The sequence below is a fragment of the Bubalus bubalis genome, chromosome 7 (assembly GCF_019923935.1).
Source record: "Bubalus bubalis isolate 160015118507 breed Murrah chromosome 7, NDDB_SH_1, whole genome shotgun sequence".
Taxonomy (NCBI): Eukaryota; Metazoa; Chordata; class Mammalia; order Artiodactyla; family Bovidae; genus Bubalus; species Bubalus bubalis.
In genome coordinates, this window is record NC_059163.1 from 24,720,662 (window position 1) to 24,748,208 (window position 27,547).

At 42.9% G+C, this 27,547-nt stretch overlaps 1 protein-coding gene across 2 annotated transcripts in view; it reads right to left on the reverse strand.

Moving 5' to 3' along the window:
* Positions 1 to 27,247, reverse strand: part of FRAS1 (Fraser extracellular matrix complex subunit 1) — a 522,812-nt gene extending 495,565 nt beyond the window's left edge. For both annotated transcript variants that reach the window (XM_044945743.2, XM_025289852.3), the window contains exons 1-2: positions 26,098 to 27,247; positions 18,690 to 18,721 (exon numbers count right to left, since the gene is read on the reverse strand). In XM_044945743.2, the coding sequence (XP_044801678.2) occupies positions 18,690 to 18,721; positions 26,098 to 26,173 (108 nt within the window). In that variant the 5' untranslated portion in view covers positions 26,174 to 27,247. The remainder of the gene's footprint in view (positions 1 to 18,689; positions 18,722 to 26,097) is intronic.
* Between the last annotated feature and the right edge of the window lie 300 nt (positions 27,248 to 27,547).

A 27,547-nucleotide genomic window follows, 5' to 3' on the forward strand; every position in this document is an offset into this window, starting at 1 on the left:
GGAGCCTGGTAGGCTGCAGTCCATGGGATCGCTAAGAGTCGGACACAACTGAGCAACTCACTTTCACTTTTCACTTTCATGCATTGGAGAAGGAAATGGCAACCCACTCCAGTGCTCTTGCCTGGAGAATCCCAGGGACGGGGAGCCTGGTGGGCTGTGGTCTATGGGGTCTCACAGAGTCAGACACCACTGAAGCGACTTAGCAGCAGCAGCAAGCAATGAGGGAATTTCTTAACTCGTGTAACAATTCCCCAGAAAGATCAGTTCCTGTGCTGCTTAACTCAGCAGATCAACAACCAAACTCTTCAAGAAACCAAATTCTTTCCATCCTTTTCCTCCATGCATGTACTGGCTAGGTAGTCTAATGGCTGCAAGGATTACAAAGAGCTAATTGGAGGAGCTCCAAGGATCACATCTCCACATGCCAATGTTCAGAGACTAAGTTTTAGAATTTCCCATTAACATGGGAGAAAATATTTGCAAATGGTATGACCCATAAGGGGCTAATATTCAAAACATATAAACAATCACACAACTCAACATCAAAAAAAAAAAAAAACTGGATTTAAAAACGGGCAAAAGATCTGAACCGACATTCTACCAATGAAGGTAGACAGATGGCTAATAGGCACATTAGAAGATGCTCAATATCACTAATTATTAGAGAAATACAAATCAAAACCACAATTAGCTATCACCTAATTAACTAGATATCATCTAGATAACACCTGTCAGATCATCAAAAAGTCAACAACTAAATATTGGCAAGGATATGGAGAAAAGGGAACCCTTCCAAACTGTTGGTGGGCATGTAAATTGGTGCAGCCACTGTGGAAAACAGTATGGAGGTTCCTCAAAAAAGTGAAAATAGAACTACCATATGATCCAGGAATTCCACTCCTGGGAATACATTAATGAAAAAAAAAACAATTCAAAAAGATACATACACTTCGATGTTTAGAGTAGCATTATTTTTACAATAGCCAATAAATGGAAGCCAATATATGGAAAAGCTCTATTTTCATTCCAATAACAAAAAAAGGCAATGCCAAAAAATGTTCAAACTACCAAACAATTGCATTCATCTCACACGCTAGCAAAGTAATGCTCAAAATTCTCCAATCCAGGCTTCAACAGTACATGAACCATGAACTTCCAGATGTTCAAGCTGGATTTAGAAAAGGCAGAGGAACCAGAGATCAAATTGCCAACATCTGCTGGATCATCAAAAAAGCAAGAGTTCCAGAAAAACATCTACTTCTGCTTTATTGACAACGCCAAAGCCTTTGACTGAGTGGATCACAACAAACTGTGGAAAATTCTTCAAGAGATGGGAATACCAGACCACCTGACCTGCCTCCTGAGAAATGTGCATGCAGGTCAAGAAGCAACAATTAGAACTGGACATGGAACAACAGACTGGTTCAAATTGGGAAAGGAGTATGTCAAGGCTGTATATTGTCACCCTGCTTATTTAACTTATATGCAGAGTACATCATGAGAAACGCTGGATTGGAAGAAGCAGAAGCTGGAATCAAGATTGCCGGGAGAAATATCAATAACCTCAGATATGCAGACGACACCACACTAAAGGCAGAAAGCAAAGAAGAACTAAAGAGCCTCTTGATGAAAGTGAAAGAGGAGAGTGTAAAAGTTGGCTTAAAACTCAACATTCAAAAAACTAAGATCATGGCATCCAGTCCCATCACTTCATGGCAAATAGATGGGAAAACAATGGAAACAGTAACAGACTTTATTTTTCTGGGCTCCAAAATCAGCAGATGGTGACTGCAGCCATGAAATTAAAAGATGCTTGCTCCTTGGAAGGAAAGCTATGATCAGCCTAGAGAGCATGTTAAAATACAGAGACATTACTTTGTCAACAAAGGCCCATCTAGTCAAGGCCATGGTTTTTCCAGTAGTCATGTACGAATATGAGAATTGAACTATAAAGAAAGCTGAGCGCTGAAGAATTGATGCTCTTGAACTGTGGTGTTGGAGAAGATTCTTGAGAGTCCCTTGTACTGCAAGGAGATCCAACCAGTCCATCCTAAAGGAAATCAGTCCTGAATATTCACTGGAAGGACTGATGCTGAAGCTGAAACTAATACTTTGGCCACCTGATGCAAAGAGCTGACTCACTAGAAAAGACCCTAATGCTGGGAAAGATTGAAGGCAGGAGGAAAAGGGGCTGACAGAGGATGAGATGGTTGGATGGCATCAGTGACTCAATGGACATGAGTCCGAGTAAGCTCCAGTTGTTGGTGATGGACAGGGAGGCCTGGCGTGCTGCAGTCCGTGGGGTTACAAAGAGTTGGACACGACCGAGCTACTGAACTGAACTGAATATGTGGAAGCAACACAAATGTCCATCAACAGCTAAATGCATAAAGAAGATTTAAACGTATATACAATGTAATATTACTCAGCTGTAAAGAGTGGAATTCTCCCATTTGCAACAACATAGAAAGTATTATGCTTAGTGAAATAAACCAGATGGAGAAAGACCAATACTGTACATTACCACTGATACGTGTAATCTTAAAAATCTAAAAAAACTTAAAAAGTCCCATAGACACAGAAAACAAACAAGGGGATACTAGTGGGAAGGAAGTGGTAGGGGCAAGACAGGGGTATGGGGTTAAGAGACAAAAACCACTATGTATAAAATAGATAAGCAACAAGGATATAGGGTATAGCACAGGGAAATAAAGCCATTATTTTGCAATTACTTTAAATGGGGTATAAGCCATAAAAATATTGAGTCTTCCCTGGTGATCTAGTTAAGAGTATGACTCTACACTTCCAATTCAGGTGGCACAGTTTCAACCCCTGGTTGGGAAACTAAGATCCCACATGCCACTTGGCACAGCCAAAAAAATAAAAATTATATATATATATATATATATAATCACTATGTTCAGTTCAGTGGATCAGTCGTGTCCAACTCTTCAAGACACCAGGCCTCCCTGTCCATCACCAATTCCCAGAGTCTACTCAAATTCATCTACATCGAGTTGGTGATGCCATTCAACCATCTCATCCTCTGTCGTCCCCTTCTCCTCCTGCCTTCAATCTTTCCCAGCATCAGGGTCTTTTCAAATGAGTCAGCTTTTCACATCAGGTGGCCAAAGAATTGGAGTTTCAGCTTCAACATCAGTCCTTCCAATGAACACCCAGGACTGATCTTTAGGATGGACTGGACTCCTTGCAGTCCACGAGACTCTCAAGAGTCTTCTCCAATACCACAACTAATATAAAATCAACTATACTTCAGTTTATCAATCAATAAAATTTAAAAAGCCAAACCTCCTTCAGAAAAAAAAATAAATTTAAATTAATAATTATAAAATAAAATTTCTCATTAATAAAGAATTCTTTCTCCTGCAGTTTCCTTTTTGTGAGTAACTCCAGGCCTTTCTTATCACTGGGAAAATGGCATGATCTATCTGACTAGTAAATTTAACAAAGTAACTGGGCATGCTTAACTCACTTTTGTCTTCCTTCCTTTTCTAGGAAGCAAATCTTTCAACCGAGAGCATAAGTTTTCCTCTGCTTCTTGAAGCAATCATTCGCACTTAAGCAGACCTTCTACATGAGAAAGCTGCCTCAGCAAAGCTTTGTCTGTGGTGCCTAGTCGGGGGTTTGTGCGGGATTGTGGGGGTTCAGAATCAGAAGGCCTATTTGACTCAGAAATGAAAGCTATGCCCTCTGTCTCCTATTGCTGACGGTCCTCCAGCTCTGCCATCTCTCACTTCCTCTCCTTCCTCCATCAGTAACTTCTCCTGCCTGTTCACTCGATGCCAGCCCCTGTATGCCAGCTATTGTACTATACAACTCTACTTTTCCAGGTACTATACTGTAAGATTTAAAACAAATTTAAAAAGATTAAAAAAAAATATTTTTTAAGACAGACAGAATTAAAATTATACTCTCTACCTTCATTTCATTGATTAAAAAACTTTTATGGTGGTATTTTTACTTCTATATTCATTCTTTGTTTCAGAACTGGAGGGGAAAAGGAACTCTTTAGCGTTCTTCAAGCACCCAAGACTTCCCTGAACATCTCACTAGCCACAACTAGGTCTTATACTCACTTGCCGGGAGCCGGCATATTGCATATTGAGTGCATATTGCATATTGAGTGCAGCACTTTCCACAGCATCATCTTACAGGATCTGGAATAGCTCAACTGGAATTCTATCACTGCCAGGAGACAGCGTGAGGAGCTCCACCCATGACAAAGGTCATGAGGAAGGAGGCTCGGCATACGCAAAGGCCGGATCGAGCCTCAGGAGTCCCCCTGGAAATTCTCGAGCATCTACCCCCCAAAACCAGAGTCTGCCTACTTTCTGCTTTGTGCTTTCACCTACACCTCTGACTTTATGGGGGGCTGTCCCCCACTACCTCTCTCTGAAAAAAGAGTTAACTTACAGCTCCAGTTAATAGTTCCTGGGTGTGATAGTGTTTCAACCTACAAATTCCTTTGGAAATCCTCTAGCCTGCCTGAATAGGTTTTTCTGGCCACATGTGATTGCTCAGAGCCTCCCAACTGTGAGAGGCATGAGATGTTCTAAACTGTCTAAATACAGATTCCTTTGAGCAGTTAAAAGATTGATTAGAAATTGTATTGGTGAAGGGATTTTCACTTGTTGGGCCAAAGTTTGCTGCTAAGTTTCCATATCCCTTACCTGCTGTGTCCCTGGCAGTGTATTGATTAATATAATTGGTGTAAGTAGTAGCTTTAATGTTTGTAACCTGGGATCCTTGAGTTAATTCTTTTTCTTGTTATAGCCCACCACACCTTTGCTCTGTAGGAATGCAACTTTATCTAATGCTTTTGGAGGGTGGCTCCTGACCAATCACCTTTAGAGAAAAATAAGCTTTCTGAAGAAAGGGTCTTAAAATGTTAACAGGCCTCCGGGCCAGAAGATGATGCAAATCACCTAAGGTTTTGCATATGATAAGTTTGCAGGAAGAAAGCCTGGCTTGCTGCATGACTCTACCCCTTCCCCCATTATCCTCTATGCATAACTTAAGGTATAAAAACTACTTTGGAAAATAAAGTGCGGGCCTTGTTCACCAAAACTTGGTCTCCCCATGTCGTTCTCTCTCTTACCTTCTGGCTGAATTATTCAGCCTCTTTTCTCCACTGAATTTCCTCACTGAACTATCCTTATTTCAGCCTCTTTTCTCCACTGAATTTCCTCACTGAGCAATCCTCATTCTATTACTCTTTACATCTCTAATTAATATCTAATTGAAGCTATTGTATCCTGATCCTCGCCGACGCCATCCCCGCTTCGAATTCCCTGGATCCACCGGGGCTGGACCCCGGCACTCACTCTTAAGCCAATCCTGGCAAAGAAACATAAACTTCCTAACTAGCTTGCAACTAGCATTTACACAAGTGAGGAAGGGCTGGGAAATGGGAAAAAAAAAAAAAATAGGACTTTGCCATATGGGTAAAGGAGATTCCAGGGTCTGTAACTCATATCTTTTAGTACTTGGAAATTAATTGATAAATATCTGCAATCCAGGTAGATCACTACTACTACATATGCATGCTTAGTCACTCAGTCATATCTAACTCTTTGTGACCCCATGGACTAAAACCCTCCAGGCTCCTCTGTCCATGGAATTCTCCAGGCAAGAATATTGGAGTGGGCAGCTCCCTGCTTCGGGGGATCTTTCCAACCCAGGGATCAAACCCTGGTCTCCTGCATTGCAGGCGGCCATCTGAGCCACCAGGGAAGCCTTACTGCTACTACCGCACATACCAATAGTAAATATGAGAGGGAGAGGGTTCTTCCATGCCACTGATTTCAGGTTAGAGTTCCTGTTTCTCTTCTGTCATCTTTTAGAAAAAGTTTCCTCTGGAATAGAAGGAAACTAAGTACAGTAAGAGCACAGAATAAGTATCTCTGTTAATAATTCTCTCCTACTCATAATTATAAAACCATTTCAAGAATGCAAGGTTCAAGGAGCTATGAAATCTGCTCTCCTGTGTAGACACCCTCCCTCCTCTCCCCAGCCCCTCCCACACCCACCCAATTTCCCTTTGAAAGAAAGGAATAACATAAATTTAATAAATAACCAATCTTGGGAGCTGTCAGGAAAGAACTCACAGGTCATGGCCCAAACTCAAGCATCTTCTGGGTACTAACAATAAACTGTTTCTGACTAGGAAAGCTTCTCCCTTTCCTTCTCCCTTTCATTTTGTTTATATACTCTGGGAAACTAAGAAATCATGACTAAAAATAATTTAGCTGGCATACCAGTGGCTATGGACTTATTTTACATAAAACTGCTCGGATTTTTTAAAACTGTTTTATGCTGACTTTATATTTAAGTGTCCCTTCCTATCACAGAAGCAGAATGCCATCCATATGCGACTTTCAAAGTAAAATTTTCTTTAGACATTTGCCACTCTTACTCCAAGAAAACATAAGCTTGCTTAACTCATAATTATCATTTGATATTTATATATTATCTTTTCCCGTACTAGGCAGACAGCTTTAAAAATAACAATAATGAGATAACACCATAAGGTGTTATAAATGAGTGACAGTTCTTTTCTAGGGTACCTATACATATGCATATCTATTTTGTACTATGTATAAAATAAACATGTACATGTATATATTTTGTATTTATAAACAGACAAATGAAGAAAAAAAGAAAATGAGGTACTAGGCAATTGTAGTAAAAATGACACAAACTTAAAAAAAGGTGTGGGAAATGTATGATCTGAGCAGAAAATTTAGATATACGATCACGCTACCACATTCTGAACAAATTAATATGGCTTCCAAGCTCATCAGCTGCATCTTCGAAATTCAAAAGCATAAGAAATGTGTTTGTTAACTTAAAACATCTGTTCCTACCACAAGAATATGAATACAACTCAAAATGCATATGGATTATTCATCAATAAAAGCACAAAATCTCTTGTATTAGTTCCTCAAAATTATTCTCAGAAGATATGAATCTCCACATCTGATTATGGTGGACAATTTATAAAAACCCAGCAAAAGAAAAAATGAGAAACTTCCCTGGTGGTCCAGTGGTTAAAACTCCAAGTTTCCAATGCAGGTGCCTTGTGTTCGAACCTGCCAAACCTTGGGTTTGGCCATGTAATGTGGCCAAATTTTTAACAAAGAAGAAGAATAGAATAAAAAGAATCATCTGAGGCACCTAGAGCCCAGTCCTCAACACCTGGTACCCAAGGGTACAAAATAGGTCCTTTTGAAGGAATGCAGGGAGAAACCCATCATTGTCGGCTCTGGGATCGGGAAATTTTCTCACCCCTACAAGGGCTTCCTTAAGGCAGAAACACACAGCTCTAATCTTCAATTCACACAAGTCAGAACCCAAGTTAGAAAGGCTTTTTGAAGTTATCTAGACCAAGCCAGTCTGTGAAGAAAGCTGAGCGCCAAAGAATTGATGCTTTTGAACTGTGGTATTGGAGAAGACGCTTAAGAGTCCCTTGGACTGCAAAGATATCCAACCAGTCCATCCTAAAGGAGACCAGTCTTGAGTGTTCATTGGAAGGACTGATGCTGAGGCTGAAACTCCAATACTTTGGCCACCTCATTTGAAGAGTTGACTCATTGGAAAAGACCCTGATGCTGGGAGGGATTGGGGGCAGGAGGAGAAGGGGACAACAGAGGATGAGATGGCTGGATGGCATCATCGACTCAACGCACATGAGTTTGAGTGAACTCCAGGAGTTGGTGATGGACAGGGAGGCCTGGCGTGCTGCAATTCATGGGGTTGCAAAGAGTCGGACACGACTGAGCAACTGAACTGTACTGAACTGAGACCAAGCCAGTCAGAACTGGACATGGAACAATAAACTGGTTCCAAATCAGGAAAAGAGTATGTCGAGGCTGTATATTGTCACCCTGCTTATTTAACTTACATGCAGAGTACATCATGTGAAATGCTGGGCTGGCCTAAGCACAAGCTGGAATCAAGACTGCTGGGAGAAATATCAATAACCTCAGATATGCAGACAACACCACCCTTATGGCAGAAAGTGAAGAACTAAAGAGCCTCTTGATGAAAGTGAAAGAGGAGAGTGAAAAAGTTGGCTCGGCTTAAAACTCAACATTCAGAAAACTAAAATCATGGCATCTGGTCCCTTCACTTCATGGCAAATAGATGGGGAAACAATGGAAACAGTAACAGACTTTATTTTGGGGGGCTCCAAAATCACTGCAGATGGTGACTGCAGCCATGAAATTAACAGACACTTGCTCCTTGGAAGAAAACCTATGATCAAGCTAGACCGCATATTAAAAAACAGAGACATTACTTTCCCAACAAAGGGCCGTCTAGTCAAAGCTATAACTTTTCCAGTAGTCACGTATGAATGTGAGAGTTGGACAATAAAGAAAGCTGAGCGCTGAAGAATTGATGTTTTTGAACTGTGGTGTTGGAGAAGATTCTTGAGAGTCCCTTGGACTGCAAGAAGATCCAACCAGTCCATCCTAAAGGAGATCAGTCCTGGGTGTTCATTGGAAGGACTGATGCTGAAGCTGAAACTCCAATACTTTGGCCATCTGATGCAAAGAATGGACTCATTGGAAAGACCCTGACGCTGGGAAAGAGCGAAGGCAGGAGGAAAAGGGGATGACAGAGAATGAGATGGTTGAATGGCATCACTGACTCAATGGACATGAGTTTGAGCAAGCTCCAGGAGTTGGTGATGGACAGGGAAGCCTGGCGTACTACAGTCCATGGGGTCACAACTGAATGACTAAGCAACTGAGCTGAGACCAGAGAAGCACTATCTCATTTATGACACAGGCTATCCAGTTTCCACTTGAGTATCTCTAGTTAAAGGACTCTCATTATTTTTCAAATTTTATTTCAGCACCTAGCACAGTAATGACGCGCTGTTAATTTTGTATAAAAAAAAAATTAAGTTTTTACCCCAGAATAATTACAGATTTACTAAGTGTTGGCAAGAGGGGGCTGAGTACTTAATAGAGAAAGCTTTCAAATTCTCATTTCTCTTCTCCATGAAAATTCTTGACCATGTTGATGAATACCAGCACAAACATAAGTCTAAGACATTTTCATCTCTATGGTCAACCTCTTTTGTGTTACACTTCCGAATAAAAGAAAATTATGCTACATCAAGTTTTTTAAATGACACTAGCACTGAAGAGCTCTACTTGTCTTCTCGAACCCTCCTTAACCCTGATCAACAAGGCTTACAGACTAGATCAGAAGTTTTCCGTTTTTTTCACCACCATATACAGTGGATAGCACTCCCACAAATACATCAGACATTGACAAAACACCAAAAATATTTTGTAAAATCTATAATAGAAGGAAATTATAACCACAATGAAACAGGACCTCAAACCTGTTAACATGCCTATGATAAAAAGATAAAAGATAACAAGTGTTGGAGAGACATGGAGAAAAGGGAACTCTTACACACTGTTGGTGAGAATATAAATTGGTGTAACCATTATGGAAAATAGTACGGAGGGCCCTAAAAAAAATGAAAATAAAACTACTTTATGATGTAGCAATCCCAGTTCTGGATTTATATCCAAAAAATGAAATCAGGATCTTGAAGTGATCTTCATTCCCACATTCTTCCCAGCATTATTCCCAATAACCAGTCCAAATACCTATCAACAAAAGAATGGATAAAGAAAGTATAATATCAATAATGGAATATTGCTAAGTTGCTTCAGTCGGGTCTGACTCTGTGCAACTCTATGCACTGTAGTCCGCCAGGCTCCTCTGTCCATGGGATTCTCCAGGCAAGAATACTGGAGTGGGTTGCCATGCAATATTATTCAGTCTTAAAAAAGAATGATATCCTCCTTTCACAACAACGCAAGTGAACCTGAAGGACATTATGCTAAGTGAAATAAACCAGATGCAGAAGACAAATATGGAGTGATCTCATTTATGGGTGGAATCTAAAATAGTTACACTCATAGAATAGAGAGTAGAGGGTTAGCAGCAGGAGGGAGGAAGAGAGAAAGGGAAGTGGTTAGTCAAGGGATACAAGGTTTCACTTGGGCTTCCCAGGTGGCGCCAGTGGTCAAGAAGCCGCTTGGCAATGCAGGAGAAATAAGAGATGTGGGTTCAGTCCCTGGGTTGGGAAGAACCCCTGGAGAAGGGCATGGCAACCCATTTCAGTATTCTTGCCTGGAGAATCCCATGGACAGAGGAGCCCATGGGGTCACAAAGAGTCAGACATGACTGAAGTGACTTAGCACACATGCATGCACAGGATTTCACCTACTCAAGATGAGAAATGTGGACCAATGTGATTATAATTAACAATATGAAATTATATACTTGAAAGTTAAGAGGGTAGATCTGAAGTGCTCTCGCTATAGAAGGAAGGAAGAGAGGGAGGGAAGATGGAAGGGAGGAAGGAAGGGGTGACTAAGCTGATAGATATCTTTATTACATCGGTTGTGGTGATTACTTCACACTGCATACACATATCAGATAGTCAAGTTGTACATCTTAAATATATACAACTTTTATTTATCAATTATACCTAATAAAGCTGGAAAAAATTACCAGAATATATAGGACTGATTGCAGATGAAGGCTCAGTTGTAACTCCACTCCTTTGTCTTTTATTCAAGAAAATATATCAAGCCATATGGCGAGAGCAGTGCAGTAATAATTATACACATATGTATATATTTATAAAACAATGATGTAAACAAACAAATAACAATCTCAGGGGCTCTAACAAGTTTTTGTGACCTTTCTCAAACTAATAACAACACAACAGCAAGCCTTCACCCAGGATGAGAACCATCCATGAGACTAAAATTCAAGCTGGAGTACTATAAGTTAAGAATTTTAAAGTTAACACTGCACAGTCGAATACAGTAGTCGCGAATCACGTGTGGTCATCTGAATTTCAGTTAACATTAAGCAAAATTTAAAACCCATTCTTCAGCGTCACTAGCCACACTTCAAATGCTCAACAGCCACATGTGGCTTGCAGCCACCATACTGGAGGGTGCAGCTCTGGGACATTCCCATCAGCAGAGTGTTCTATTGGATGGCACTGTGCTAAGGAATCTTGGAGAGGGTCTCATCTAATACTCTCATTTTACAAGTTTAGAAACTGAGACTTCATTTCATTCAGGTGACTTACTCAATACTACACAGCCAGTAATTGCAGAGCCAGGACCCAAACTGAGACACTCTGGCTTCTATCACACAGTCATTTCCACTCCGACATCTTGTTGTCACCTAGGTGATGTGAGCATCGGTTCTTGCCAAGCACAGTTCTGGGTTCTTTCATAAGTATGCTCTCAGGTAATCCTCACACCGGCCCCATGAGGAATATTCTTATATAGACAATGAAATTGAGACTCAGCCATTTAAAGTATCAGAGCTGAGACCAGACAGCAAGTAGTAGCAGAACCAAGATTTACACTCCAAAGTCTGGATCCAGTCACTGTGTTATACTATGCATTAATACACTAACTACTCCACAATTTTCATTGTTCTGGAAAACTTTTTCCTCCTTTCAAATGTGCTAAAAGTTAATGCCTCATGATTCACTTTGCCAGCATTTGTGAGGAAAAGGATTCCAAGGAAGAAAATCCCAACACTCAACACTGTTCATCTGAGGAAGAAGAACAGTTGTGTCCACCTTTGCTAAGTGTAAACTGCTTCACAGCAACAATAATAGGAGCTAACCTTGTCAACTTAAAAAATAATCACAACCTAAAGGTTGGGAGTTCTGTTTTACTTAGGAGGAATTTTTAGGACTTCAAGCCCAGGAGACAGCATCTCAAGTGACCCTAAGAGAACTGCTCCAAGGAGCAGAGAGGAGGAGTCAGGTTATATAGATGTTTGCAACAAAGAGCAGGTAATCTGAACATCAAAAGTATTTCTGAGAATTAAAGAAAACCATATATCTCAAGTTAAGGAAGTTAGCGCTTTTCTATGTATGGGAAGATTTAAGAGTCTGGGCACTGAAACCATTCCTTTCATTTGCATCTCAGCTATCTGAGGCTAGTATCTTGTGTTTTTCCTCGGTGCTCACCATAAGGAGTGGTTACAGACTGACTGCCATTTCTCCCCTTTATTGTGGGTTTCCCTGGTGGCTCCATGGTGAAAAATCTGCCTGCCAATGTAGAAGACATGGGTTTGATCCCTGGGCCAGGTAGATCCCTTGAAGAAGGATATGGCAACCCACTCCAGTATTCTTGCCTGGAGAATCCCATGGACAGAGAAGCCTGGCGGGCTACAGTCCATGGGATCACAAAGACTTGGACACAACTCAGCAACTACGCAACAAAAACTTTATCATAAGTCACAAGCACTGGGTTAAGTGCTTCATGCTGATCTCCTTTAACCTTTGCAACAATCCTGTGAAGTGAATAGTTTGTCTCCATTTTACAGATATAAAAACTGGAGAGTCCAACCATCCACCCTCAGGAAGAATCTATGAAGGAGATGTTTGACTATGGTGATGCCAAAGGAAAGTGAAATTCTTTTTACTCATTAACAGATGGAAAAGACCAAGAGATAGGTGAAAACTTTGAAATAAAATCTATTGTCCTCCTCACACATGATGCCCTGTCACAGGTAAACATATTAAGTAGAGAGTTTCCCTCTGACAGATCCCTGATTTAATTCAACCTCACTCTCTCTCCCACTGCAGCTGACTTTGGAGAAAGTCCAGATAGTCCAGGACTGCAGGGATACTGTGAGGTAAGAAAAATACCTCAAAACAGACTATGCAGTGTTTCTAAAGGTAGAGAACTTCTTGGGTATTTTCTAACCTGAGGAATGCAAAGAAGAGAAAGGAAGGAAGACAGTCATAAAAAGAAGAGACAGCTGAGGTCAGTACATTACTGAGAAATGGCTACATGGGGCTTAGAACCTAATCACTGCAAAGTGTCCCCATGAGTCCTCAGAGCTGTCAAAAGTTGGGTAACACCACACATTATCCCACCAAAAGTTGAGATTTGTGTGGACACACATATATAATACAGCATGTACTACACATTAAGATGGACTGATAAGCCCACCTTGCTTCGAGTGGTGAATTTAGCACAGCTGGGCTTTCCTGGTGGCTCAGATGGGAAAAACATCTGCCTGCAATGCAGGAGACCCAGGTTCAATTCTTGGGTCAGAAGATTCCCTGGAGAAGGGAATGGCTACCCACTCCAGTATTCTTGCCTGGAGAATTCCATGGACAGAGGAGCCTGGAGGGCTACAGCCCATGGGGTTGCAAGAGTCGGACACGACTAAGCATCTTTCACTCATCACTCAGTGCGGGAGAGCCTCCGCTAATTGGGAAGGGGTTAGCCAGGGACAGCTGGCTTTTGCAGGAGGTCAGGCCAGAGACTGGCAGAGACAACTGCATGACAGGTGCAGCAGGGAGGGGCTGGGCACACGGGGCTGAAAGCAAAATAAGCCAGTTGTGCTTAGAGACAACAAGCAGACTGGCCTGGCTGCGAGAAACAGCATGCTCAGTGAAATGGCTTTAGGGTCAGACCTGGGTTGGAACATGCTCTCTGTCAAGCACCGACTAGCTGTGTGTGATTTGGAACAAGTGACTTAAGACTTTCTGAGACTCAGGTTCCTTATCTAAAGACAATGCCTGTTTCCTGGGATTGTTGAGAGTGTGAAATGCATAGCAGGTGCTGATTAACTCTCTTTCCTCTCCTTCTTGGTTCATAAAGAGGAATTTTGTTATTGCAGAAAATTACATGCCAACTACCGCATCTGGGTGTCTTCCCCACATTATCTTCTTTACAAAATCATTCAGGAAAGGCTCTATATATCCCCACTACATACAGGAAGCAATGGAGATTCAGGAAAGTTATGTAACTTGGTCACATAGCTGGTTTGTAGCCGACGAGGAAGAATCAAAGCAAGGTCTGTCAGCAAAAACTCTAATTTGAAAAAGATATGTGTACCCCACTGTCCATAGCAGCACTGTTTACAATAGCCAAGACGTGGAACCAACCTAAATGTCCATAAACAGATGAATAAAGAAGATGTAGCATGTGTTACATGTGTTAAACAGTGCTGCTATGGACAGGGGGGTACACATATCTTTTCAAATTAGAGTTTTTGCTGACAGACCTTGCTTTGATATCGGAGAAGGCAATGGCACCCCACTCCAGTACTCTTGCCTGGAAAATCCCATGGATGGAGGAGCCTGGTGGGCTGCAGTCCATGGGGTTGCTAAGAGTCGGACACGACTGAGCGACTTCACTTTCACTTCTCACTTTCATGCATTGGAGAAGGAAATGGCAACCCACTCCAGTGTTCTTGCCTGGAGAATCCCAGGGACGGGGGAGCCTGGTGGGCTGCCGTCTATGGGGTCACACAGAGTAGGACACAACTGAAGCGACTTAGCAGCAGCAGCAGCAACATGGATATACAATGGGATATTATGCAGCCATAAAGAAGAATGAAATAATGACATTTGCAGCAACATAGATGGACCTAGAGATGATCACACTAAGTGAAGTCAGACAGAGAAAAACAAATATCATATGATATCACTTATACGGGGAATCTAAAAAAAAATGAAACAAATCAACTTATTTACAAAACAGAAATAGAGGGACTTCCTTGGTGGTCCAGTGGTTAAGAATCCACCTGCCAATGCAGGGGATACAGGTTCAATCTTTGTTCCAGGCAGATTCCACATGCCACCGGGCAACTAACCCCACATGCCACAACCACTGAGTCTGAGCAGTCTAGAGTCCATGCTCCACAACGTGAAGCCACCACAATGAGAAGCCCACGCACCGCAGCTAGAGAGTAGCCCTCCTCATCTCAACTAGAGAAAGTCCACGTGCAGCAACAAAGACAGCGCAGCCAATAAACAAAACTGAAATAGACTTGAAGACACAGAAAACAAATTTATGGTTACCAAAGTGGGGGAGGGATAAACTAGTAGTTTGGGATTAACATACACACAATACTATATATGAAATAGATACCAACAAGGACCTCCTATATCTCAAGGGTAAGTATATAAATATCTTGTAATAATCTAAAATGAAACCAATACAATATTGTAAAATAATAGCCTCCAATTAAAATAAATAAATTTATATTAAAAGAAGAAAAGTATCTGAGAAAGATATATATACATACACACAGACACATAACTGAATCACTTTGATGTATACCTGAAACTAACACAACATTGTAAATCAACTGTACTTAGATTTAAAATCATTTTTTAAGGTCCGTCAGACTATAAGCATCATGAATATTCCACTCTATATGGCCACTTCCAAGGCAACTAATGATGAGATAGGAACCATACCAGGGGAAGGAATACTCACAAGACAGGCTGAGAGTTAGCAATCAGCAGCCAGTGGTTGGATCCCTGTCCTCATTTGCTTGGTATGTTTCATGGAATTCTGAGTAAAGCTAGTGCTTTGCCATTTTCAACCAGATCCACTTTCCATTTCTTGTTACTTACCGACAATGAGGGAGACCTAGGTTTGATCCCTGGGTTGGGAAGATCCCCTGGAGAAGGGCATGGCAACCCATTCCAGTATTCTTGCCTGGAGAATCCCCATGGACAGAAGAGCCTGGCAGGATACAGTCCATGGGGTCACAAAGAGTCAGACACGACTGAGCAACTAAGCATAGCACCTGAGAAATGAGCTTCCCTGGTGGCTCAGACAGTAAAGAATCTGCCTGCAATGCTGGAGGCCAGGGTTCAATCCCTGGGTTGGGAAGATCCCCTGGAAAAGGGAATGGCAACCCACTCCAGTATTTCTGCCTGGAGAATTCCATGCACAGAGGAGACTTATGGGCTACAGTCTTATGGGGTCACAAAGAGTCGGACACGACTGAGCGACTAACACACAACACACACCTGAGAAATGAAAGAAGTGCAAGAACTTCACAGCCCTGCCCCAGCTCCCCCAACTATAAATGGAGAGTCTGGACTACATGATCTCTGAAGTCGCCCCCAGCTCTAAAAGGCACACAGGTAGAATTCACAGGGTTTGGGACTGTGACACCATACCGCCATCCTCACAGCCAGCTCCCAAATGCCACGCCTCTTACTACAGAAATCCTCTCACCCGAGGAGTTGCTTAGACAGTATATAAAAGTTCTTAAAGTCTGGATTTTAAATTTAAAATACATAAATGCATATTCATTTAATTTCACTGATACAGGTACAGTGCTTTTCTTCAAGACCAGCCTGTGTGGTGAGAGCAGCAATGAATTAAGCAGACAATTGGCTATGGCCACAATGCACCAACCTCCCTGCCAGCCTGAAGTCCTGAAGTTCTTTAAAATGGAAAAACGACTTCACACGGTTGCAAATAAACCCAAACCAGAATCTCTCTGGACTTTCATGTTTTTCCCCCAATCTTTTAAAATTGTTTCTCTCACCCTTAATTTGACAGCAAGTTTTCAGCAACTCACCTCTTAAAGTATTCAACTATATAGTTTCCCTAGAAACAAATGCTATTTCTTTTCATATTCCCACCCCAGCAGTTTAATTAAACGGTAAGTCAGGTTTTGTCATTCCTCTGCTCTTAGCTCCTCCAGTGGCTCACCCACGGATTGAAAGGACAAGCTAACATCCATGCAAGGACCCACTGCGTGGTCACCGCCCGCCTCTCGGACCTCATCTCCTGCCACACTCTCCTGGGTCACATGCTCCATCCACAATGACCCCCACGCCCATCTTCAAACGGCCAAACAAGCTCCTGCTTCAGCCTTTACACTCACTGTTCCCTGCTCTGGAATTCTCTTTCCCTGGACGTCCAGGGGGCTAGCTCTTACTGTGCCCCTCTGGTCTTTCTTCAAATGTCACCTTACTTCCTCAGGGAGCCATTCCCTGTCCCTTTATTTCAAGAGGCCACCCTTGTCCCCTATTTAGCCTTTTCTATCTCTCCCCTCTCCTTATACTGTTTTCCCTCTTAGCATTAATCTGATATTGCTTACTCCCAGATGTATTCCCAGTGCCTAGAATAGCAGGTCCAGGGGTGTCACTCCATAAATATTTTTTGAATAATAATCCTTATTATTGCAGCAAATGTATTGTCTTTCTCACTGAATTGCATAACCACAATCATAAGTATACCAGGCTTGAGGACATATAGGAACAAACACACCGAAGTCTTGGTAAGTAAAGAAGCCAACTGGAAGGGTCACAGGTGTGCTGGTGACCACTCCCTTAACCTGATCCAACCGAACTGACCTCCCCCTGTACTTGCTACATCATATTCAAATGTACACTACCACGCTGCCACATCAAACACAGAAGTTAGTCAGGACACTGTCTTCAGATTCAGGAGGAACAACCAGAAGAAAGTCAGGTTGTTTTATTCTGGTCAATGTTTTATTTGGTCTGTGTTTTATCTGGTCTGTGTTTTATCCTTCAAGGTCAATTACCTTTAGCAGATCTCTGTCTCTCTCACTCTTGGTTCCTCATTAAAAAGAGGGAGGGTATAAAATAACATGTGGCCTGTCTATTTCACTGATCAGGTAGATGATTGATAACTATGAAAATATACTGAAAAGCTACGAAGCACTGTATACAACAAGTAATTTTCTTTGTATTAAAATGGACAAACTATCTCTACAGCTCCCCAAACTGATGATATACTTAATAGCACTTTCATTTTAAAATGCTTCTTAAAATGTACTAAAGAATAAACCAAAGGAAAAGTAAGCTTTTAAGGGTATGGAATGGAAAAGAGAGTGGAAAATGGCTTTCTCCTAATTCCTTATAGAAAAATATAAGGAAGGAAAATGCTCATAAATCTCCAGAGCAGTAACTCTATTACATAAAGTTCAGATTCAAGAATATTACTGTGAACATCTACAATTATCTAGACTCTCAGATATTTCAAATATTTCTCATTTATTTCAATTCCACAAGGATAATTCAAGATGACATATTAGTATCACACATGTCAATAGCGGGTTGGGATGTAAATGAGCAAACCCTTTCTAACCATTCGAGTTCTTTTTTTTATTACAGCATTTATTAAACTAAAATAAAAAAGTGGTGAAGAATGACTTGTCACACCATTTATTAGAGTTGATGGAGTGTAGACGGTCTTTTCAATAAGGCATTAACATACTGTTATGCACCACAGTACACTATTAATGAAAAGAAATGCAGGAATCTTGCATCAGCTTTTCCCACAAGTCATTCTGACGTTAGATTCAAAATCAATTCTACTCTACATGGCAAAGGTTCAGAGATATAATGTTAATTTTTTTAAGTGTTGTTTACAACACTTAAATGTATAATGCAAAGCAACGGTCAGGATCCTCCACATTGTACTCAATAATCATACATTTTTTTGGAGGGGGGGACTCAAAATGCAACAGCGAGATAAAGAAGTTGTGCCCTAGTTCATATCTGACAAGAGAATGGGACCTAATTTTCCCTCTGATTGAAAGAACACACGAGACAGCCATGGAATGCAAATTGTGTTGGGTGTCTGAATTTCTCTTCCAATACCTGAGCATCTGAATGGAACTAATTCACTCTGGAAAAGGTATTAAGTAATTGAGCATGATTGTGCCAGGATGAGCGATAATCCTCAAACCGAGAAGGAAAATAAACATATTTTACAATGACAGGGTCACCTCACTCAGTAACCTCAATCAAGTATTTTACATTCATAAGAAATAAGTCAAATATATGAGGAATGACCTACCGCCAACAAGGAACCCTGATAGACACAAGCACCTGTGGGAGAAAAACAAAACAAGAATTAAAAGAGATGCATAACAGACCAATAGGCACAGCTCTGGCCAACTTACACAAAAACTGCATCTACATGCGTCATAATCAGCAAACTCTGCTTTCTCCAAAGTCTTAAAAGCTTGAGGATTCTTCCCTTGGGAAAATAACCCCAAACACTAAAACAATATTTCTAGGACACACATGAGGGAAAGCACTGTTGAAGCTTATTGTTTGAATTTTAAAATAACTGTGTTAACAATGACATGTGATACATACAGTGTGCATTTTCCTATATGACAAATCAGCAAAGCCTCCATAATCCAGTCCCAGTTTACTGATCCAGGCTTCTTGGCCTTTCTTTGCTTACAGAAATTCTCCAGTCCAACCCAAGAGGCCAACTTAGGATCCCATGGTAATACTTTCATATTGTCAAAGCCTTTACTCATTTTCGTTTCGTGCAGGAGATGCATTTGGTCTAATCAAGTTCCTTGAACTTGATCTCATCTCCTTCATGAAGCTTTCCAGCCCACATGATTATTCTTCTTCTAAAACGATTTTTGAACAGCACAACAGGTGTTGATTTAACCTATAAACATGCAGCAGTGTGCAAACAGCTACTAGCTCAGAAACACGCTTCAAAGCAGATTGAAATAGCATACACACACCAAGAGCATACCCTGACAATGTGCCACACTTGGATGGCCAACGAGCAAAGGACACATTTTACTACAGGGCCTTGCCTCCAACAGATCAGTGGAAAAGTCTCAATACTATTAACTTCTCATGAAGTTAGGACTGGTCTACATAATCTATTAATAATGGAATGAAGAATAATATTCGAAGAAAATGAAATTATTATTTACACTTGGGCTTTGAATCAAAGATCTCTATGGGCAAATTTACTGAAATGACTTTTGTGCCCTTGACATTCAAATAAGAATAAATTGAGATAAAACCTCGAGGGGAAATTCTTCCTAAGTAACTTACTTTTCTTTAAGAAATCCTATTCCAAAGACTATGTAAGTCTACAGTAAATCATAAGGATATATATATACATATATATGGATATAGATCCATTTATAAAATAATCATGTGGCATGTGGATATATATATAAAATAAACATATGCTTAGTCACTAAGTTATGTCCAACTCCTTTGCAACCCCATAGACTGTAGCCTGCTAGGCTCCTCTGTCCATGGAATTTCCCAGGCAAGAATACTGGAGTGGGTTGCCATTTCCTTCTCCAGGGGATCTTCCCAAGCCAGGGATCGAACTCAGGTCTCCCACATTGCAGGCAGATGCTTTACTGTCTGAGCCACCAAATAATCGTATATAGGTAAATAAATACATATCAACACAATTCAATTCTTAAAACACATACTTATTTAATAACTTCTGACATTTAAAAGTTAAACATAAAGATCATCACTTAGGTACAATTTAACAAAATTTAATCTTTAGATAAAACCATCCTCAAATAATTTTATTACCCTCTTCCACAGCACTACCCTTCAAAAGCCACTATCCTTTCAAACCTCCAAAAGGTATCAGGTATCTTAGGAAGTATCCAAGTATTCATATCAAAGTCCATTTCTGGAAATTTGGACAAATGTTATAAATTCTTTGTACCATGAAAAAATAAAATGGCAGTGAGTGGGGCCCCACAAACACAAGTCATTAAGCCAAATATCTGCTAGATACTGAAGTCAAAACTATGTGTAACTTCTGATAAATTCTATCATTAGGAAAAGGAGTTAACTCAATTTGGGTTGCTGCAGGATGTACAACTCTGAAAGAAATAAGCCTTGGCCTCTGAAGGCTTTCCTGCAGCACAACAGCTCTACCCAAAAGGCAGCTGCAGAAATGAGTACTAACATGGCTTCCAAAACCTCACTGCTTCCTTCTGGAGGACAGAAAGCATTCCACTGTAACACCCAGTTCCATCAAACATTCATCACCACCCCATGCCAGATGTAGTCCTCGTGAGCAGGCATATTTTGCCACACCCACACAAGCTTCACACCCACCGGGAGACAAAGTCGCTGGGTGCAGCTTCTGCTGCTGCCTTTTCACTAATCAATCAACCCATACACTTTGGAAAACAAAGTTATTGTCTCCACTCATCATCAGTTTTTCTCTTAAGGAAATGATCGCAACTCTGAGGTTTCAATTTTGGCTTATTTGAACTTGAAAGGCAACTCCAGATTAATAGGAATTCTGACCAACGAGTGGTAAAAAGAACCCTCCTGCCAATGCATGAAACGTAGGAGACGCAGATTCAGTCCCTGGGTTGGGAAGACACCGCGCCCTAAGAAATGGCAACCCATTCCAGCATACTTGCCCGTAGAATCCAAAGGACAGGATCCTGGTGGGCTAGGCTCTATAGGGTCGCAAAAGAGTTGGACATGACTGAAGCGACTTAGCCCGCACTCATATGCATGCACAGTGATGCAGATCTAGGAGAAACAGGCCTTCTAGAAGGGAAAACAAGGAAAAAGACAAGAGGAACCAAAGTCCTCTGACCAAGAACTTGGCCAGTTTTAGGACATGGAACACAGCTGAGATGGCGAGTAATTGAAGTTCTGACACCTGTGAGAAAGTACGTGAAGTTTTGCAGGGTGAAGGGATCAGACAGTGCCAAGAAGGAAGCCAAGATCATGAGACCTTCCCGCCTTGAGGTTGGTGCCTTTCTCGCAGGTCCCATAGACAGAATGTCACTTCATATTCATGTAAACACGTAAATGTCTGTTTTTAGGCCCACTGGCACATTATAAGGGAGTCTATTATGGAACACTTGTATAAAGTCTGAAGTTTTCAGAGGAAATTTGAGATACAATTTGCACCTGTACTCACAGCCTGAAACTATTCGCGATAGAAACCCCTACCTGATAACACAAGCAAATTAGAGATGTTAAAACCTAAGAATCACAAAATGTCAGATCCATTAGTTCAAAGAAATAGTGGCAGACAAGATTATAAGATATGAAAAAATTTGGAGACCATGGTATCACAAAATCATGACTCATTAGGAACAAGCAGCCACAAGTCAGCATTTAAATGTTCCAGCTTTTATGTTGTGCTCTAATTCAGCATATGGCTTGCACACTGTGGCATAGTTAAAACAGAATCGTTTTCTGAACTGACAGGACAGCTCATGTCCTGGTTATTGTCAACCAGAAGTCAGATCAATTAATAGAGTAGTTAAATCGAAAACGGGCCAACGGTTTTTGAACTCATGTAAGATTTGGCACAGGGCTCCAGCTATGCCATGTGGCAACCCCTCCCCTCTCCTGAGCCAAGTGGTGGCCGAGTATTTTACGACTACTCATGTCTGAGTAAAATTGAGTAATACTGCCACTCAAGTCCACTACAGTGAATACAGATGGCCATGCTCTCACTGAAGGATTTATTTGCAGAGGATAACACCTAGAATCCAATCCCCAGAGGAGAACATAAATATAATATGAGGGACATAAGAGCCTATGACAATATAAACACATCTTTATTTCTGCTAGTAGTTAGTTGAAAAAGCCAAAAGATGCAGAGTTGCAATTGTTCAATATTGGTAAACCCACCAAGGGTCAATGTTGACATGTCCCTATGGCTCTCTCACCTATATTAATGGTTTTCCAGGAATGCAAACTTCTTCAGGGCAGGTATTATGATTTTTTTTTTGATGTCTAAATATCCCTACCAGATATAACCTGATAACCTGATACATAAGCTCTCAATAAAGATTTGTGGAATGAAAGAGTGAAGAGATAGGTTATTTCTTCCTATCCAATGTCTTTCCTTCCTTAACATTGAGTTTTAAGCACTGACTCTTACATAGGAGGAACTCTCCAGCCAAGAGTGGAACCAAATAGGATGAAAGTGAAAGTGAAGTCGCTCAGTCGTGCCCGACTCTTTGCGTCCCCATGGACTGTAGATCCACCCATAAATGAAACACTATCAAATTATCCTTTTGAATATATTCCATTAATGGCCTTTAAAGGAAAAAGACTGGAAGACTGTAAAAATGGCTGACGTCACATGGGGAGTGATGGACACAGACTAGAACTCAGTTCTCTAACTAATTCAAGAATCTTTCTCTATCCACAAGCCAACAGGTTTTACCTAGTGTAACTTCACACAACCAGGGTCAACACAACTCAAAATGTTCTTCTCCAGGAAATGTCATGGAAGAGCCCATCTGATTCAGAAAGCAGCCATGTTTGCTAGAAGTTTCTCTGTGACTTTCTGATTTTATTAAGTTCTCAAATCATAGTGGTTTGTCAGCTTGGTGATATAAGAAAGTGTAAAATAACACTGTCAATTACCTGTTGGTAAAACCTCAGTTTTCTTTTAATAATTAAAATAAAATTCAGAACTAGGAAGTTGCAACCGATTGCAAATAAAGCAGTAAATATTGAACTTTTTTTTTCTATGTTGGATGATTAGCACAAGTATTTTAGAGCTATCACCTAGCCAATTTCTGCATTTGGTGAATAATAGAACACAGCCTAAAGAAGTTAGGTGGTTCATTCAAGGCCACATGGCAGCAGTCTAAGCTTCACTTGAAATGTGATCTGGCAATACTCATTCACCTGAACAATATTTTTTAGTACCTACTGTGCACCAGGAGCTGAGCTGGAGATATAAGAATAACCAAAAGCCATCTTAAGCCCTCAGTGAACACACAGTTAAATGAAGAAGACTGCATCTTTAATTTGATTAATCATTTTATTAGTTTTTAAAGTTAGTTTTATTGGTTATTTTGCTGAGGCACTAATTTGCAATTTCTTTGTATGTAAAATGAGGACAATAAAACCAATTAACCCAGAAAAAAAGATAAAAAAGAAGACTGCATCTTTATCAACTAAAATTATAGAATTATTAAATGGTGTTTTACTAGAAACATATATGACACGCTCTCTGAGCATTGAGAAGAAAACAAATTCTGCCTGAACAGCAAAAGTATCACAGAATTGGTCACATCAAGAGACCCACACATGTGAATCCTTCTTTTCCGTTTTTAAAAATCATTGCCAGGACTAGTTCTAAAAACTTGAGGAAATCTCTAAGATCCTTAAGCTCTCCATCTCTGACCTCAATGCTCTTATTTTTTTAAGAGAAAAAGAAAACCCTGACAGAATCAAATCAAAAGTTTCATCAGATGACAATTGATTTTCTGGCTGTGGGGCTGTTATCATTTAATTAATTTAATCAAATGAGATTAAATATGTAAAGCGCTTAGCCTAGTGCCAGGCAGATAGTATGTGCTCCATAAATTTCCCTACTCATTCATTCATTATTAAGCAAGCATGGGGCTTCCCTGGTGGCTCAGCTCCTAAAGAATCTGCCTGCAATGGGGGAGACCTGGGTTCCATCCCTAGGTTGGGAAGATCCCCTGGAGAACGGAACAGCTACCCACTCCAGTATTCTAGCCTGGAGAATTCCATGGACTATATAGTCCATAGGGTTGCAAAGAGTCAGACAGGACTGAGCGACTTTCACTTTCTTTCAAGCATCCTTATGACTTGGATGGAAACTCTCAAACATGTATCAATCCAGGTTGTGAGATGATTCTAGAATGTTCTGAAGGTGGGCTGAAACAGTAAGAAGCAAAGTATCCAAAGAAGCTTTGGAGGAATAGTGCCCCTCACGCCCAACACCTCCTCTCCCCCATCTGAAAACTCGACGTTCTTAAACTTTGCCCTTTTTGTCAACCAGTCTTCCAAAGAGCGAACCCTGCAGGCTCTTCATAATAATGGCTTTTGTCATTTCAAAAGATCTGCTTCTGAGAGCCAATCTTTGCTCTATTCCAACTGCTCCCTGGTGAGCTATGGGGGGACAGAAAGCACGTCTTCCGCGTGGTCGGGATATGATCCTAAATAGGAAACTCCCATCACTCGGTGACAATGTAATTTTTCTACGTCTTAAGTTCACACTGGGATGTCCTAGGTTGACTCTCCCATCTGCTTCACTACAATTAAGCCCTTTAAGTTTTATTGTTTTTTAAGTCTGCAAACACACGCACACATAAAATAAAGACATGGTTCTACAGGTTATGCCTTGTTTGAAAAGGGCAGCACAGGTCCCAGACCTGCTCCTTCCCGGGGACGTATACTCTTAAAACACTTCCCGGGAGGGTGCAGGCAGACGGTCCCTTCACCTACGAGCAAGCCCCCAGTGCTGTGCGTTTCCAAAGCCACACCACCCTCTCTTGGGAAGCTAGCTAGGAAAAGGCAGCAGCTCAGGTGGCTGCAGGTCCACCCGAGCAGGGCTGTGTCCCGCCGGGGGCTGCGGCCGCCCCCCGCTCGGTGCCCGGGTCCGCAGCCGCGAGCCGCCGCCAGCCCGCACCTGCGCGGAGAAGGCTCCCAGCCCCGCGGCGCCCGCCGCTGCGGCTCTGATTTGAAGCGGGGCAGGTGAACCCTCCTTCCTGAAGCTGGATGAATAATGAATGGAGCCGGGAGGGGAAGCCGAGAGCCCAGCGCGGTGGATTAAGCCGTCTTCCTCCGCCCGCCGGCTCCCTTCCCCCTCCCTAAGCCCAGAGAGGCGACTTTCCCGGCGACTCCGAGCAGGTGGGAATTCCCGGCGCCTCGCGTCCCCAGGCCCGCATCCCAGGACCCCCAAACTCTTGATCTTTTTATCGATGCATTTATTTGCCCGAGCTCACATCGCTTTTGCTATCATGGCGACAATTCCCACCTTCTCCTTTCTCTCCCCCAGCTCCAGGGTTTTTACACGTAGATTGGAGCCCCGGAGGAAAACTGGGAGGCAGAGGGCGAAGTCAGAGAATGGAGCTAAACTCTTATTAACCACTTCTTTTCCGCGGAAGAGGCAGCCTGGTGCCTTTCTGTACTAGGGAGATTTATTTTAGTGTGATTGAATTGCCCACCTCTAACCGGTTTATAAAATCTTAATTGGAATTTACGGGGAGACCCACTGGGGCAAGGAGGGCGGGAGAGGAGGGGGGTTTTAAGGAGCCGGATTTTATGTTTCATAGGAGCAGAAGTATTTTTACGCAGGTAAGAGCAGTTGTTCTCTCCTCACCTACGCTCCATGTAGTTGCTTTCCACTCGGGGGCACCAGGGAAGTGGAAGAAGGAGAATCCAATTTCAGGGATGGCACCTCCATCGGCCACTACCCGCCCCCCAAATGCGCTCAGGGCAGAGAGGGAGTGGGGCTTGGTATCCGCGTGCAAAACAATCAGGAGTTGGATGGAATCGTCTCAGAAAAAAAACCCACTCTAGTTCCCCGGCCACCCACCTACCGATCCCCAAAAAACTTCCATCTGACTCACAATACCATAAACCGGCTGAGCTTTTAAAAGAGCACGATCACACGCGCGCGCGCACACACACACACACACACATACACAGCACCACTCTCTCACCTTCAGAATGATGAGGCAATGCTGCAAATTCCGCCAATGTGAGAGCCATCCCGAGCCACACTTGGAAGACACTCATCGCCGCCTCGGCACTCGCGCTGGAGGAGCCCAGCAACCAAGAACCAGTTATCAGCCGAAACGCAGGCTTCCGCGCCCCTGGCTGGGCGCACCGAGAATAGAGGGCGGCGGCGAGCGGTCACCTCCGGGGAAACGAGGCGACAGAACGGCGAGAGCGACACTCACATCAGCCCCGAGGCGCCGGGGCGGGAGGGGGTTTCAATTCACTCACAGCCGGGGGACAGCGCGCCCAGCTCTCCAGCAGAGCAGGGCGCCAACGCGGGCTGGAAGAATAAAAGAGAAGGCAGGGCGCACGCAGTTCCCCGAGGCCAAGTCTCGCAGGAAAGTTGCGGGTCACCGGCCGACCTGATCTCCCAGTAGTTCCTTCAGGCCGGACCCAACCGCTCCCGGGTCCCTGGTCGTGGAGACCCCGGCACGTCGGCTCCCGGATCCCCAAACCGTGGAGACCCCGGCGCAGGTTCCTCGGCGGCACCTTTTTAAAGTTCGCTGGACACTCTCAGACGGCGCCGCGTCGGCCAATGGGGTTGCCAGGAGCCCCGAAAGACCCAGCCACCCCTCTTTCTGGGCTGGGCCCCCAAGGCTCAGCGGACCTCAGCCACCCCGGGAGGCTCGCGGGAAACTTTGTGCGGCGCTGCGGTCGGCTCCCGGGACTCGCCGGTGCTGCGGCCGCCCGGCGCCGCCTCGGGCTGCGCTCCCTGCCGCAGATCGTGCGAATGCTCCAGAGGAGAGCCCGGGGGTGGCGCCGGGGCACGCAGCTGCTACTTTCGCGCCCCCGTCTTCAGCCGGGATGAGGAGCCCTACCGGGCGCTCTCCGTGCCGGCGGCCACCTCCGCACTGTGCGCCCGGAGCTGGTCTGCAGGGTCGAGATGCGATTACAGAAGCGGAGGAGGAATCATCATTTTAAATGCAAGGAGGAAAGAGCTGGAGAGCCCGGAAGGGACCCCAGAATTAGAGCCACTTGGACCAGAGAGCCCGGAAACGCACAAATTCAGGCCCCCTCTGGAGCCCCGCGTTTAAAGGACAGACGCTCCGCCTCCCTCCCCTCCTTCCTCTCTCCTGAGCTCGGAGTGAAAATGGACCCAGCGACTCCGAGCTTTGGCAAAAGATTCCTGAGAGTCACGTGGAAAGGGGAGAAGCTAGGAGGGGCGGAGGGGAAGAGAAGGGAGGCCGAGAGAGCAACCTGATCCCCTGATTTCTTTCGGCTGGAGTTCAGATTGCCTTTGTCTGGGGCGGGATCGAGGGAAGGGGAGGGGAAGATGGCGTGGTCCTGACTCAACAGCCGAGGGGTCCGCCAAGAGGATGCACACCCCTCACTTAGGAGGCGGTATGCCCACCTTCAAATGCCCCGGCAAGGCTCGCACCCTACACCCCGCCA